The sequence below is a fragment of the Pseudopodoces humilis genome, chromosome 21 (genome assembly GCF_049639895.1).
Source record: "Pseudopodoces humilis isolate 2021_Gansu_Grassland_sample_001 chromosome 21, ASM4963989v1, whole genome shotgun sequence".
In the NCBI taxonomy this organism is placed as follows: Eukaryota; Metazoa; Chordata; class Aves; order Passeriformes; family Paridae; genus Pseudopodoces; species Pseudopodoces humilis.
Window position 1 is genome coordinate 4,675,919 of NC_142220.1, and position 15,131 is coordinate 4,691,049.

At 39.8% G+C, this 15,131-nt stretch overlaps 1 protein-coding gene across 6 annotated transcripts in view; it reads right to left on the reverse strand.

The window, feature by feature from the left end:
• Positions 1-2,168: 2,168 nt before the first annotated feature.
• Positions 2,169-15,131, reverse strand: part of STXBP4 (syntaxin binding protein 4) — a 64,377-nt gene continuing 51,414 nt past the window's right edge. For all 6 annotated transcript variants that reach the window (XM_088065554.1, XM_088065553.1, XM_088065557.1 and 3 more), the window contains one exon: positions 2,169-5,034. In XM_088065554.1, coding sequence (XP_087921680.1) covers positions 4,923-5,034 — 112 coding nt within the window. In that variant the 3' untranslated portion in view covers positions 2,169-4,922. The remainder of the gene's footprint in view (positions 5,035-15,131) is intronic.

Here is a 15,131-nt window from a genome sequence, read left to right on the forward strand (position 1 = left end):
GTGGGGTTGGAAAGGAACAGGGATGCATCACCAGCCTTTGGAGTGAAAATGAAAACATCAGCAGGAGCCCCAATGCTTTGCTTTCCTAGGATGCTTTCTCTTTCCCATATAAGTGCTGTTATTGTTATATTTCTATTTCAGGCAAGAAACATAATTTTATTTCTTTTTCCATTTCAATCGTGTTTTGATGCGTTCCCTTCACATACAAGAGCAAGGATAGTTCTTGATGATGATAATAGTAATTGGACCACAGGGAAATACTACTGCCTGTGGATACGTGACAGGCAGGGTACTTGAAAGGAGATGAAGACATTTCTGGTCAGAATGGAGCTTTTGGGGGTCAGGCTGAAATAGTGACTTACCTGAAACATCAGCAAAACTACTGAATTTTCATGTTTTGCTTTTACCCAAGAAGCCTAACAATGAAACCAAAATTCCCCACAGTGACCGGCTGGAGCAACTGAATTCTTCCTTATCAGGATGGAGGATCACTTCAGCAACCTCCCCGTTGGAACCCTCAGTAAATGGTAAAGACTGTGTAGCTGCAGTTCAATGTCTCTATCAGCATCATTCTTAAGGTGAAAGAAGAACACAGCTTATGTATGCTTTGGAAAAATGCTGGACTAAATTCTCTGGAGTCTTGAGCGCTGTTGTAAACACCAAACACATCACTGTCCTGGCTGGTGTGCTGAGAATTCCTGAGCTGCAAGATACAGGCAAGGAAATATCCTTAGACAGCAGTTAACCCTGCACATATTTAACCTCAGCTAATCCTGGAAGTTGTAAGGAGAGATCCTGATCATGGACATCAGGTGAAACGTGGCCTTGTGGCTTCAGGACCAGAATTTGCAGGGGACAAACCAACCTCCCAAAACATAGCTGGGAGCAGGCAGGATAAAGATTTTTTTATTCCACTCTCTTTAAATGATAGTTTTAATTAGTTTGGGTTTGACTGATACTGTACCACGGGGACAGAATCAGCATTGGTTATCAGATTTCAACTTCCCATCTTCATATTGGGAAACATGAGGCTCTATTTGTAACATCTATTTGTAACATCTATTTGTAACATCTTTGTCCCATGCCATTTTTTTTCAACTCTATGGACTTAATGATGAACGATACAATACTCATTTCATCTTTGTGGGAAGAGAATTCAATACTATAATCTTGTAATAAAATAACTTAAATGAGTGTTGTGAAAATACCAACCTGTTAAACCCATGCCAACCTCAGCCACTGTTTGTGGAAAATATCTAGAATGAGCAATAAATAATCAAGCCACCAGAAAATATGAGCAGAGCCTGGATGGTACAACCTGTGAGCTGCCTGGTATTTTTAGTGTTACATGAAAACAATCCCCAGGGAAAAGCAAAGCTGGTTACAGAGGACAAAGGTGAGGCTTTAGTCACTGGTATTTGATTTTTGGTACACTATCACTGCAAGCAGCCAGGGGAAAGATTTACTAAGGTATTTAGGTATCTAAACATGCCTAGCAGCATTTATAGCAGCATGTAAGTAGGTTAGGTGCCTAATTCCCATTAACTCCACGAACATGTTTAAGCTGCTAAACATCTCTGCAAAGCTGGCCCCAGTGCCTGGGCTGACAGGTGCCAGTCTGAGCTGGTGTGACGGGGCTCACTCCCTGCAGGCTGCTGCTCCTTGCAGTGGGGAGTGTTGGCAACACACAAGGACCAGGAGCACTCAACAAACACTCCTGAGCTGACTTACATTTTTACTGCTGCCTTAAAATAGAGCCACACGAAAGTCACTCAGAACAGCACTTGCAAAAAGGCCACTGAATTTCGGAGTTTGGTTTGGAGTCTTGAGCTGAGGGTTAAGAATCCCATCAGTTCCCAGAAAAGGAAACATTTCACAAGCCAAGCCAGAGCAGCGTTTCTTGAGCTCCTGGAGAGCCTTGCCCACAGTCAGTCCTGCACAGCCCAGCCTGTTCCACAACCACAAATATTTTTCTTAAAGGATTTTCCTTTCCCTACCTCACTGGCACCAGGCACCTCCTGAATATCAGAAAGAGACTTAAATGAACCAACCCATTCCTAAAGCAGCCTGTTACAAGAGGCATTTCAACAGATGGAGAATGTTATGTGGGTCAGATTAATTCCAATATAAAGGTGTAGTTTTATTAATTTAAATTTAATAACATGCACTTTAGTATATTTTCCACATATTTTTTTTTTAATTCAGGAATAAAAATGAAAATTTGATGTTCACAGTTGACAATTGATCTTTACAAATTCTGTTCCAAGTTATGCTAGAACCATTTTCTTAATATACACAGTTCAGCTTAAGCAAAATGATTTTCACAAAACTGTTTCACAGAATGGAAGAGACAAGGGGAGATCTAGAGAAATAACCTAGGAAACAAGTATGCCAGAGTATAAAAATAGATTGGAACTTTTGGAGATTGTAGGTAAGAAAATTTATTCTCAACCCCAGAGAACGTGAGCTGGTGGATTATCTGAGAAGGGAAACGCTCACTGGAGCAGCTGAAGAGATGCAGAGATCTATTTCCAACAGCTTTAATTTCTAGGCAAGTTTATGAAGAGAGAGGGAGAGAGGAAGAGGCTCCAGGTCTGTGCCACACTGGGGTCTGTGGGAGGTGGCAGTGAGAGAGGCAGGCAGATTGTCCCCGTGCACAGCAGGCTGCACGCCTGCAAAGGGCACAATGTGCAGAGCTGTCCCCCTGCAGCTGATCCAACAGAAGGACAGCTTTGAGCTGCTCCCCATGGAGCCCCTGCTCGTGCAGAGCCTTCCTGAGCCACAGTCCCTGTCCCTAAATAGCTGCTCCCCTTTGGAGCACCCAGCTGGCTGACACACAGCCACAAGCAGAATGAACCGAGGCTGCAAGAGGCTCAAACCACTCCTGTGCACAACTGGGGAGATGGAATCTGTGTTCAGGCTGGCTGTCACTGAAGTATGAATAGAAAGTGCTGTCATAAAGCATTCCAAATGACTACTATGGCTATAGCAAATACCACAAGGAAGTCAGAACGCCACATATTTTCTGTAGGTTATGAATCTGTGCTATTCTGAGAAAAGGTATTTAAATAAAAATGCTTCTGGAGTGTCCAAGCCTGAAACTCAAGCATATGCTCCGTCCCTTTGGCCTGAGCTCTCTGGGAGCACACAGGAGGCTGTGGAGCATGCAGGAGCCACTGGAGCAAATATAGCTAAACCCTCTGTGTGTTATTGCTAGGAGAAGTTTTCTTAGAAATGCAAGTTACTGTGGGTCTGCTGAGCAAACTTTTTTTCCCTAATCGACACCACCTGTGTAGATTCACAGATAATTTGGGTCTGATCTAGTAAAAAGTACAAAACAATTTTTTCCTATTTGCTTATTCAATATGCCTTGATATCTACCTCCTTCAAAGCTTGTAAAGGTCTCTTCTGTGAGCTTCAGGAAGAACATTTGGTGATGTACTCTCTAGCTCTCAGGCCAAGTGCAGGAGATTACTGGGCTGCTATTCAGAGGCCTGACTTGGATTTCAAAAAAAGGAGAATTATTTTGGTTCAAAAGGATCAGCCATTTCAGTGAGCCTGACCTGGCACAGCTCTGCACTGCTGAGGACAGAGAGCGTGGTTGAGGCACCAGAACTGCGAGTGAGTCTGGTTTTGATATTCATTCCTCAGAGAACAAGGATTCTTTACTCCAACGCCATACCTGCTGAAGGCAGACCTCAAAAAATGTGATTGCAGCCTTTGCCTTCCTCACACTGCCACAATCCCCTTCTCCCTCCTGGACTGAAGCAGAGATAGAGATTGGTATATCCATCAGTGCTTCTGCAGATTCAGGTCTGTCTCATTCATTAGTAACACCCACCATTATATACACAATACACACAGAAAGAGCCTCCAGAAAAATGTAGCACAGAATGAGACATTTGACAAAGCTGACATCAGACATTGTGCTGTGAATAACGAGATTTAAAATATCCTGTGCTATTGAGGTTCACAGAAACCTGTTCATTAACTTGCACTAGCACTCTCCATCATTTCCTTTATCCTCTTTAAAACATCACCAATGTGTACAAAATTATTTTGTTCTACTTAAAAGACCAGTTCTGAGGTGGTGACTGATTTCTGCTGATCCTGGAGGTGGTTTCACAGGTTTCATTGTACTTGAAACTTCACAGCTTCCACTGAAGTATTTGATGTGTGTCTATTGGTTTAGCAGAGTAGAAAAGTAGAATAATTTTCATATTGCCTCATATTGTTGTCAGAGCATGATGTCCTCTATGAAAACTTGAAAACTTTTTATGAAAATGAAAACGTTTTACTTGACAACTTATCAAAGACACATTTTTCTAAAGCTCAACAACCAATCTTAGTAAGTATTTGTTTAAAAAAGTCATCAGGGCTCCAATAGTTGTTATAAACCACTAAATTTCTAGTAGCAAAACTTATTTGCAGATTTCTCCCATAGAAATAAGAATTTTCAGTTAAGTCATCTACATTATTCTCACTAGCACTGGTTCAAAAACCCCACCTCATTTTGCATCTCTCAGTCAATCATCAGCTGGAATTTACCACCAGTGGTTCCATCTTAAATCTCATGTTGCTCAAAGCTGTGAAAATTTCAGCTGACCGGGAAAATTCAACTTTGGGTCAAGAAAATTATGGGTCTATGGGGAACTCATGAAAAGACTGGACTGGGCCCTAGGGTGAGACTGATCCCTGGCACACCAAAATGGGGCAGATAAAGGGCTCCTGTGGCACCTGCATCCTTTGTAGCACACATCAACAAACCCACCTCAAAAACAGCAGAACTTCCTCCAGCTTGATGGGGAGAAATGTCACCAGGTACTACTACATGACACTAGAAAAACAGGTAGATTAAAACCTGTGCATCTTCTCATTAAGGGACTAAAATCAGACAAACTATACTCTGTGCAGAGCTGTCCTCAGCTCTTGGGCCCAGGAAGGTCTCTGATTCCATCCTCCTCCTCCTCGGAGCAAAGCAGGCTCAGTGCGCTCGTGACGGGATGGATCCAGGACGTTGTCTGTGTCACGTGGCTAAAAAACAACAAAAATATACTATCAGCAACCCAAAAGAGGCTTACCCACACCAAAACAAGGAATTTGAGCTGGAGTCTCGAGTTGTAACAATCATTGACACCTTCAAACACAGAATTGTCTTTTTTCTTGCTAACTGCAAGGTTTTTAAAAACAAAATGTGGAGTCTTCAAACAGCCAGAACCTGGATTGGACGTTCTATTTCCCAATTCAATAAAGATAATGCTTTTGTATGAGACTCCTGATATAGACTTGTGACACTTCTTGTTAATTATTGGAGCTGCAGACAATTAACACAGCAGGGTATTAACATGGCCATCTCACTGGGTACAGCCTGAGGGAGGCAGGGTGGTCAAGAGGAAGTTGAGCAAATGTGGAATCACATCATAGAAACACACTCTTTAGAATAATGAACCCTGCAAATGTCCAAGGCCAGGCTGGATGGGGCTCAGAGTAACCTGGGATAGTGGAAGGTGTCCCTGCCCATGGCAGGGGGTTGGAATGAGGGGGTGTTTAAGGTCATTTCCACCCAAACAACTCTATGATTACTATTCTAGCATAATTAAGTAATTCCTCTTCTTGCAGAAGGAATAAATAAAAAAAAAATATGTTTTTTACATGTCCTCTAGATGTCCAAACTCTGGATGTGCTCCCACAGCCTTTACACACACAATAAAAGGGCATCAGTGCTGATTTTTAAGGTTTAAACCCTACACTTGAGATGCAGGCTAAGCTGCTTTATAGTTTCTGTGTGAATGGAAAGAGGCCAAGCAGGGCTCAGTATGGACAGACACCAGGACAGGTTTGGAGTCTGTGGTGAGAACACTGCACACCTTGTGAGTGGTGTGTGCATGTGAGCCATACTGTGTGTGGGCAACACACTGCCTCTTCTGCCTTCTGGAATAATGTGTTCTTGGGAAAGGAAATAGCTTCTTTTCACTTGAAAAAAAAAAAAAAATCTTGCTAATAAATTCACAGTTTTTATAGTCAAGTCAGTGCAAAGATTAATTCTGTAATATAAGTTCACTACAAGAACAAGCTGAAAAATATTGTTGGTATAATAAATGCCACGAAGGACAAACGGCTTTTCTCACATGTCCTAACACAGTGTCCCGAAAGCCCAGGTCTGTACTCACTTCCCAGGTGCACTGGTTTAATTAAATTTGAAGGAACTACTCTGGATTTACCTTTTCAAGTGAGAACAGGTTTTGTCTTTTTCTGTGTGAGAACGCTCTCTTGAATAACTGATTATGGAAACAGATTTATTAAAGTAGGAGTTTGAGTCAATGTTCCACTACATTGAGTGATGGGTTTGGGATCGTTGTTCCCATAACATGATCATACTATTCACACCTTTCAGCTGAGTGCACTGAGCTGAGTGAATCAGTTGGGTGTGATGAGGATGATACAGTTCACCAAGAGGTAAATATGATCCTAATGTAAATCCCAGCTGGAGCTGCTCTGAACAGGTAACCTGTGAATTCAGGCACTTCTTCAGCTGAGGCAATGCCTGAGCAAGGACCACACAAGGAAGACAAAGTGGAATATAAAGGCTATATCCTTGGTTCTCATACATTTAAAAAAACCCAACAATTAAAGAACAGAAAAACCAAACCCCAAAGCTCCAGTTATGTGTAAAACCAATTCAGAAATGCTCTTTTGATGAGACCACGACTGGATGGAATCCATTCCTCCTTTTGTTATAAAAATGTGCATTAGTGGGGTTGTAGGATCAGTTTCACAGGAGTTAAAACAAAAGGATAAATGAAAAACATGTTCCTACAGAAAATACACTGCAGCAGACAATGACCACTCTCAAGGACAGTAATTATTTCATTCTAAGAAAGCAAATGTACTTTTTTTACTAGGACTAAGAGCAACTTGCCAAACATTTCCAATGTTTACCTTTAGAAAGTCAGGTGACAGCCAACATGAAGAACATGAAAAGAGTTGTTTTACAATGTTTTATGAGAGACTTGTGAATAAATTCTCTGTAACCAAGAACGATGTTCCCATTATTCCACAACACAGGGAAATCTATGCATTCATATTTATATTATGAATATATTTACATTTGTAAATATACTCAGAAGAATATCTTTGCTGCATATTTCTGCCATGTTTTCTATAATGCCAGGAAATGCCTTGTTTCCCAATTAAAATATTCAGTCAATAAGGCTTAGTACTGGAGATGTGCTCCAGATTGAAGTCCCAGCATGTGATTTATTGGTATAACAACACAGAACTTCTTCCAATACCTGCAGAATTACAGGAGCTGAATGAACTGGATTCCATCCATTCCACCTCTGCCAATGCAAGATTTATTGCCTCCAGAACTACTGTGTTTATATTGCCTACTTTTATCAAACCCTTTCTGAGCAATCAGTTGCTGAATTTAAATAAGAACAAAATGATTTTAAAATTTGTTTCTTTTGCTCATTTGACTTCCTCATGTAGCATGCCCTGACCTGCTGTGTACCTGAAGCCTTGGCTCCATTTTCTTCTGTACCAACCCTGTGAAATGGGAGAAACTGCACAGGAGCAGAAGAGTTACAGGGAAAGGCATCCACAGGTCTTTGATGTATCCATCTGAAAAATTCTTTGTAAAGTGTTTCTTCTTCAGAAGATTTTTCACCTACATACATCAGGGCCAGGAGGCAAATGACCACATGCCCACCTTCTTGCCACTGCTCTAAGAACTTCAGTTTGCTCTCACACAAAATAAATGCACAAAATTCTCAGTGCAAAACTGTGGCACTGAAATCCGGGTTACAATTATCTGTATTTGATAGCATAAGATTGTTTCATCACTGGTAAGAAAGAAAAGAAACAGTTTTCATTCATTTTCAAAACAAATGGGGCCAAGTTTTGCACTGTTGTCAAGCTGCTGCTGCAAACATTTCTGATTTGAACCCAGCTCCTTTCAACTTGCTCTAGACTTTATCCCACGGGCGAGTCTCTTAAGACAGTTTGGTTTAAACCCTTTGCCAAAATCCTTCCTAGGAAAAGAGCTCTTATAAATAAACATTAAGTCCAGATACCATGTCTCACATTGTAGACAGACACACAAAATACACACAGATTATTTAGGTAGAGAATAAATGTATAAACCCCGCTGCTATTTATTTTTAGTTCTCCAAAAGTGCTGTGACTAAAGAGCTTTGACATAATCAGTCCGAAGAGATAATCCCAGATTTACTGGTTTGGAGAACATTCTTGTATTAGAAATGCATCCTCTCTGATTTGTGTGTTAGGGCCAGCAATAAAAAGTGAGAGGGAGTCCAAATCTACCTCTAGGTTTTGCTTAATTGGTGCAACTGGTTTGAATTTTAAAGGAATATTTGGAAAGCCAGCATTACAAAGTTTAAATGTACAACATTTTCCATTTGCAAATATTCCTGTTCAAAAGCTTAACATTTTCAGAGCAATTAGCAACATTTAAAGATTTTTAGGTTTTCAAACAAATCACTGCTATTGGAGGGCAGCCAAATTTATTGCTAGAAAACAGAAACATTTGATCTGGAAATATGTCAGTAGATTAGTCTGTCTTTTTAACATCAGCAAAATGCAGGACAAATTTGAGATCTCGGGAAAACAAAACATGAGAACAAGAGGGATGTTTTGGCAAAGAAATAGTACTGGATTATTTAAAATGCCATTATAATTACTGTCCTTATGGCACTTCCTTCTTCACATGGAAAATTATTTCTTTTAAGATTACAACCTTAGACAATCTTTTAGGAAAATAATAACTCAAAAATTCAGAGAAAGGCTAATAGAAAAAAAAAAAACAAACTGGACCTCTTTTTTTTAGATTTTAAGCATTATCAATATATTTTTTTCACTTTCATTTTTAACACTTTGCTGTTGTCCCTTATGAATTTAAACTTGGTATTCATTTTTTGTTTCTTCACCTCTTGGAGCCAGCACACACCTGCAGAGCCAGCCAAGGTCTCTGCTGTGGCTGGAATCCCCTTTGGAAAGGCCAGTGGTTGGAAAGCACTAAAAGCTGTCAAGCACTGGAAAACTCTTGCTATTTTGAGGAGCAAATGCTGGGAGGACCTGCAAGGAACAACTTATTTTGAGCTGTAACTAAAGCATTTTAATTTAGCTGGTAAGCAATTAGAGCAAAATAAAACAACTGAGTGGCATTGATGCAAGTATAATCTATCAATCAATCAATCCTGAGAGCATCTAAGGACAACAGTTTCCAGACATGAATCCTAAATGCAGTTTGGGAAGGGTTTTTGCATTGCCTTTATCGACTGGATTATTTGAACTGAAACATTCATATTTTCTTTTTCCTTTTTTGTTAAAATTCATTTAAGCCTGCACCTTCTTTCAAGACATTTCAAAAGGAACATACAACCCCTAACAGTACCCCAGGAGGTGCTGGGCAGGTCCTGGAAAATGTCAGTGACCTTAATTTTACTGGCTGTAATAAGATCAAGAGCATGTCACCTCATGGAGCTGTGTCCTGAGGCAACATAAATGTTTCTTGTATTTCCCTCAGGGACTGCAGATTTTGCTTGAGTATTAATTAAAGATTGAGGGATATAAAGTGAAACCCCAGAAGACAGTCTTGCTATTTATTCCTTGATTAAACTGATTAAACCCTTGTCTACTCAGAAAAATCTATAAGCCATTTCAGAGGGCAGTAATCACTAGGAAGAAGATTTATCCAGCCAAATAATGTGGGCTGCATCATTAAAAATTGTCAACAATAAACAAATAGCCCAAACTAAAATAAAATCAGTAGCAACAGCAGGATCTGAGCCAAGGCTGAATCAGAACTAAGGTTTGAATGACAGCACAAGCACTTCTCAGCTTGAAAGCACTACCTGAAATCTGTCTCCCCCAGTATCAGTTCCTCTGGAAATGCTTGTTTAATGTATGCAGTTACTCACAGTCCTGTCTCTAAGTGAGCTGAATAAGAATTCTGCTGCTGTGTATTTGTAAATGCATCAGAGCATGCTCAAGGCTTTTGTTTAAACTCCTCGTGCACTAAACTGATGTGAACCTGGAGCAGTGACTTTGCTCCAGATGAAGCACATCCTGAAAAACCTTGCTGTGTGCTTTGGTCTGCTTCTGATGGCCCTCCCAAAACCCAGGGAGCAAAATAATTCACTTTCTTGTATTTTCTCACTGAAGAAATTTTAACAGATGCCTTCTGCAACAGGCCAGAGGCTGGACAGAGTGTGCAGTATCTGTGGAAGCTCAAAGAATGTTTCTCCATTTTGGTTCTTGATATTAAAAAACAAACAACCTCTCAGGAAAAAAAAAAGATTGCCCAACCAAAAGCAGCTTAAGGTCTTAACATTCTTGTATTACAAGCTCATGTTATCATAAAATCCAATGCCAAGTTTCCTAGTTCTACATCTGAGATTTTCTTATAGTCATGCAAAATTATTTCAGTGAGAATCAGAGAAACTGAATTCCAAAAATTCAAGAGAAACATGTCAGTGCTACCCAGAGTCACATGCCTACATCAGAGAGTGTGTGAACTGATGCTGAGCTGATGGATGGAGACAGCTTTGGATCCCTGGACATTAAACAGCACTTGGTTAGTGCTCAACCAGTTCTATTTAAACATTTGCCACTTCTTGTGACTTTATAACTATTCTTTATTTTCATTCAGGAGAATTTGAGGATGACAGGTAAAGGAAAATATTTTCAAAAACAACCTTGTTTTTTTTTTGTGTGTTTTTTTTGGTGAAATGTAAAATAGGAAAGGTCCAAATTTTAAGAAAGGAGAAATAACTGCAGCTTTCTTTGAACTTAGTGGAACCAGCACTGCATGCCTCAAATTACCCATCCCTACCCACAAAACATCAGAGTTAAGATGGGGACACCTAAAATGATGATTTGATAACTGCTAATTTTGGTAGTAACTTGCCTACTGCTTTACAGGGAGCTGGGAGCAGAGCTGGCACTGGATTCAGTCCAGGGGAATTTCAATTCCATGCTGAAATCAGTATGGCAGATCACGGGTTTTCTTAGTTTGCTGCTCTGAACTGACTGAAAATTAAGTGGAACATACAAAAGTTTACTTCTACATAAAGTCTGCTATGATTTGGACTTTATTGATTTCTTCTAGCAAGGGCCACAACCCTTGCCAGAGATAGCCTGCAGATAATCAGGATATTGTAATACACCAGAGTAATCAGGAATGAGCTGAACACACCTCAGTGTGTTGGGGTTTGCAGCCTTCATTTATAAAGCAGTAGAAATGTGCAGAGAACATGTAGAAAAGAAACAAATTTCTATTTTCAAGTTACCATGCAGTAAGTAAAATCAACTGTGATTTATTTCCTTTTATGACGATACCTTTAACTCTAGTGCTGTAAAACATCAGTGTTTATAGTACAGAAGTTCTTCATCTATCACACATGCTCTGCTATTCTTAGCTCAATGATAAACAGTTTCTATGAATGCCCAGTTTTCAGTAAAGTGAATGGTTTCTCTTTCCCAAGCAAGACCAAATAAAATAGAATTTTATAGTATCTATGTAGAATGTGTCTGCTTTCCAAGTAGAAACCTGATTTGTTAGGCATGATTTAAAAATCCACTAGAACACATCATGTGTGGTTTTTTATTATTCTGTATTTTATGAGTATTGACTTTAGTCTTCTACTTCACCTGGAGCAAATTCTCCACCTTCCAATGGAGGCACCTGAAGCACACAATGCCTCCAAAGGAAATTTCTGATTTTTAGATAAATTGATGAAAGATAACCCTAAACTAAACATTAATGTTTCCCCTACACATCCAAGGGAAAAGGTCCCAATAATTTTAAAATATTTAAAATCTTCTACTTGTCTTTTGTGAAAATTTAAAATTTAAGATAAGCATTCTTGAGGGAAATAGCTGTTAATGTAGAATATTTGGAATCTAGTCCTATTAAAATGCTAGAAAAGCAGTGTTTACAGGGGCAAAATTCACAGCTGGTCCTTACAAACCACATACATATGCAAGGAGTGGGTGGGAGTAGGAGGGAGCATAGCAAGGGCCTACCTAATTTTAGGTGCCAGCCTCATGATAAGAGCTGCCATATGTTAAAGGTGAGCACAGTGGGAGGATGGAAGAGATTAACTAGAATGGGTTTTCTGGGGAAAAATGAGTGTGTCCCAGCTATGGGGTTTTATGCTGTTCTTGTGTGATTCTAAACTAGCAGGGTGAAACCACTGATTAGCAGATATGGTGCCTCTCTGGGAGGGCAGTTCTGCACAGACTCTTTATCCTCTTTGAAAATCAAACTCAGAAATTCCTAATTCACAAAATCAGTTCAGTGGTAGAATGAATAGACATTGTTTACACTGCTGGATTTTAGTGCTAGATCATACAGCAAAAGTGAGATTTTTTCCTAGTGGTGGTTGGTTACAACACTTTGTAAACTCTTTTAACACCTGAACTAAGCCTGTGCAAAACCAGCCACATGAAAACTGAAATGAATAAGTGAATAAATGAATAAAATTGAAAGTGAATAAGATGGCCTTTCCCCTATTTACAAAACTTTTCCCATCCTAATGCTTCCCAGCTGACTGTAAGTGCTCTCACACTCATCTGGCTGTAGGTGATACTTTATGAGGGCTCATTAGCCCCTTTGTTTTTCTGGGACTTACAGATTAAATGCCTCTTTGGGACAGAAATTTCTATTAAAAAATCAGTAACTTTAAAAATGCCTTCATCAATCATCTGACAAATAAAATTCATTAATGAACCTTTTTACCCTGTTACATGGAGTCTCTTCAGTGCACAGCTCCTCCAAGTTCAAGACAGAGAATAGAAAAATGGGGGACAATCCAGAGGAGGGTCACCAAGATGATGAGAGGGCTGGAGAACTTGGCACATGAAGAAATGTTGAAGGAATTGGGTTTGTTCAGCCCACTCTTCTCATGAAGACGTTGGGCACAGACAAGAAGTAATGAGCACAAGTTGCTTCAGGGGAAATGTTGTCTATATTAACAAAATATTCTTCACTGTGAGGATAACTTTGGAATGGGATACCCAGCATAAAAAGGATTGAAATTCCAAATGTAAAGTAGTGAGGAAACAGGTACCAGTGCTTAATTTGTCTTGATGGGGCATGAATCTGGTGCCATGTGTGAGTGACTGGTGGTATTGCTACGTAAAAATACAACAGTGCTTGTCCTCTCTGTTACTTTAAAGTTATCTTAAAACATATCTGGGCCCAAATTCCACCTTTACTGCCTGGCAGGAGGGAAGTTACATTTGCAATGAAGCTGCTCCCTATCTGCTGTTGTATTTTTTGTCCTTCTGATAACTGTTTATTTTATTTTAGTAAGACACTTGAACTTGCTTTTATCCCAGTGCACACTGAGCTGTAACTCAGAGAGCCTTCCATTCCAGTTTGCTATTCCATGGTAAAGCTGTACAAATGAGCTTAATGTTCAGCCCAGGCTCAGCTTAGTTTTAGCAGTCTAAGTTTTTGCAGGGTGGTTTCTCACACTTGCAGCATTGACTAGTCCTGAAATCTGGTTGATTGAAAATAATTTACTGAGGCTGAAATGATTTGCTGGATAAAAGTGGTGATTTCAAAAGTTGTCCTAAGGTCAGGATTCACGGACAAAACTTTCCCTGGTGGGTACAGGGAGCTGCTCAGCCCCATGTAAATGTTTTATTCATGTCACTTATTCACATAAGGGGGTTTCACTTTAGTGTGTAACACAAGCCAGCTGGTTTGCTTCTTTTAAACTCTGATTTCTCATGCACCTCATATTGCTACACCCCTTCGGAGATATTTATGGAAATTTCACAGCAAGCTGTCTCAAGCTTATGTGCTATTAAGATTCCTTTCTGGGGTGTTTACTGCATTAGATTTATAATGTATAGATTTATGAACTCGGCTACTTGATGGCCCAATAAAGCATGTTAGAACTGAAGGCAACTGCTAATTAAAATAGTATTTGATTGTATATTTGTGTACAGGGAAGTGGGCTAGTGTTGAAATACTCTTAAGCCCCTCACGGCTTTGGCTGGGCTAAAAATGAATGAAAGGATCCTAAAGTAGAATAAAAGGATTGACATTCATAGCCAAAGAGAACAAGAAGGTTACAGCATTAGTACCAGGGCTGTGAAGTATCAACTATTCTGATAATCCCCATTTAAACAATTAAGATTAAATCCTACTGGAAAGGATCACCTGATAAAATGGCCCCTCAAGCTAAGTTCCTTCTAGAAAAAGGGTATTTTCAATGTGGGTTTTCACCCTGAAATCTCCACCATTTGGTGTTAGAAACAAGGGACTGTGCAAGCTGTGCTCCTTGCTCCAAACACTTCACTTTGACAGCTGACTTCATATACATTACACAGTGTAGTAAGAGGTATGGATTGCCAGGCATGCAAACAGCCTGGCTTACACTCTGCAAAGGCATTTGGAAACAGTGATGAAAGCAAAACAAGGAAATAGTTAAAAATAATATTAATTACCATGATGTGTTATTGAAATGCCCAGTTAATTCCATTTTAATGAGCTGCATTAAGAGCTCTAACAGTGGGGTGACTCCACTCAGAAGTAGTTTTCAGCCAGTGGTCATAAAGGGTGATTTCATACTCTTCTCTGCCATTAAATGGATAAATTTGCCTTGCCTTCCTTCCTCACAAAGACTGAGAAGCAGAACTTTTTAGGACAGATTATAGAAGGTAACAGCAATGGAAAACCTGGGCACTGTCACCAGGAGCAAATGAAGAGAGTCACTAACAGTGAGAGCTGCAAAAATTCCTGAAAAAGCTTTTTCATGTGAACTCCTGAGTTCCAATCTGTAGTTTCAGCAAGTGGGGATAAGATGCAAAACATCTGATTGCTTTCTGCAAATTAGACTTGCACCACCTAGAGTAGCTGAGATTCTACTGTTGCTAATAAGCATCTGCTTGTCACATCTGCAATGTTTCAGCATCCAAGTGCAGAGCTCAGAAAGAAGAGTCTGCACACATCCAGCACATCCATCTTTCTGCTGAGTCATTGAGATACATATCTATAGAAGAAACACAGGAACAAACCCCCCAAAAAACCCCGGGGGAAAGCTTCAAGAATGCGTCATCTCTTCTCTTCTGATTCTCAATTTGACTTGCTATTA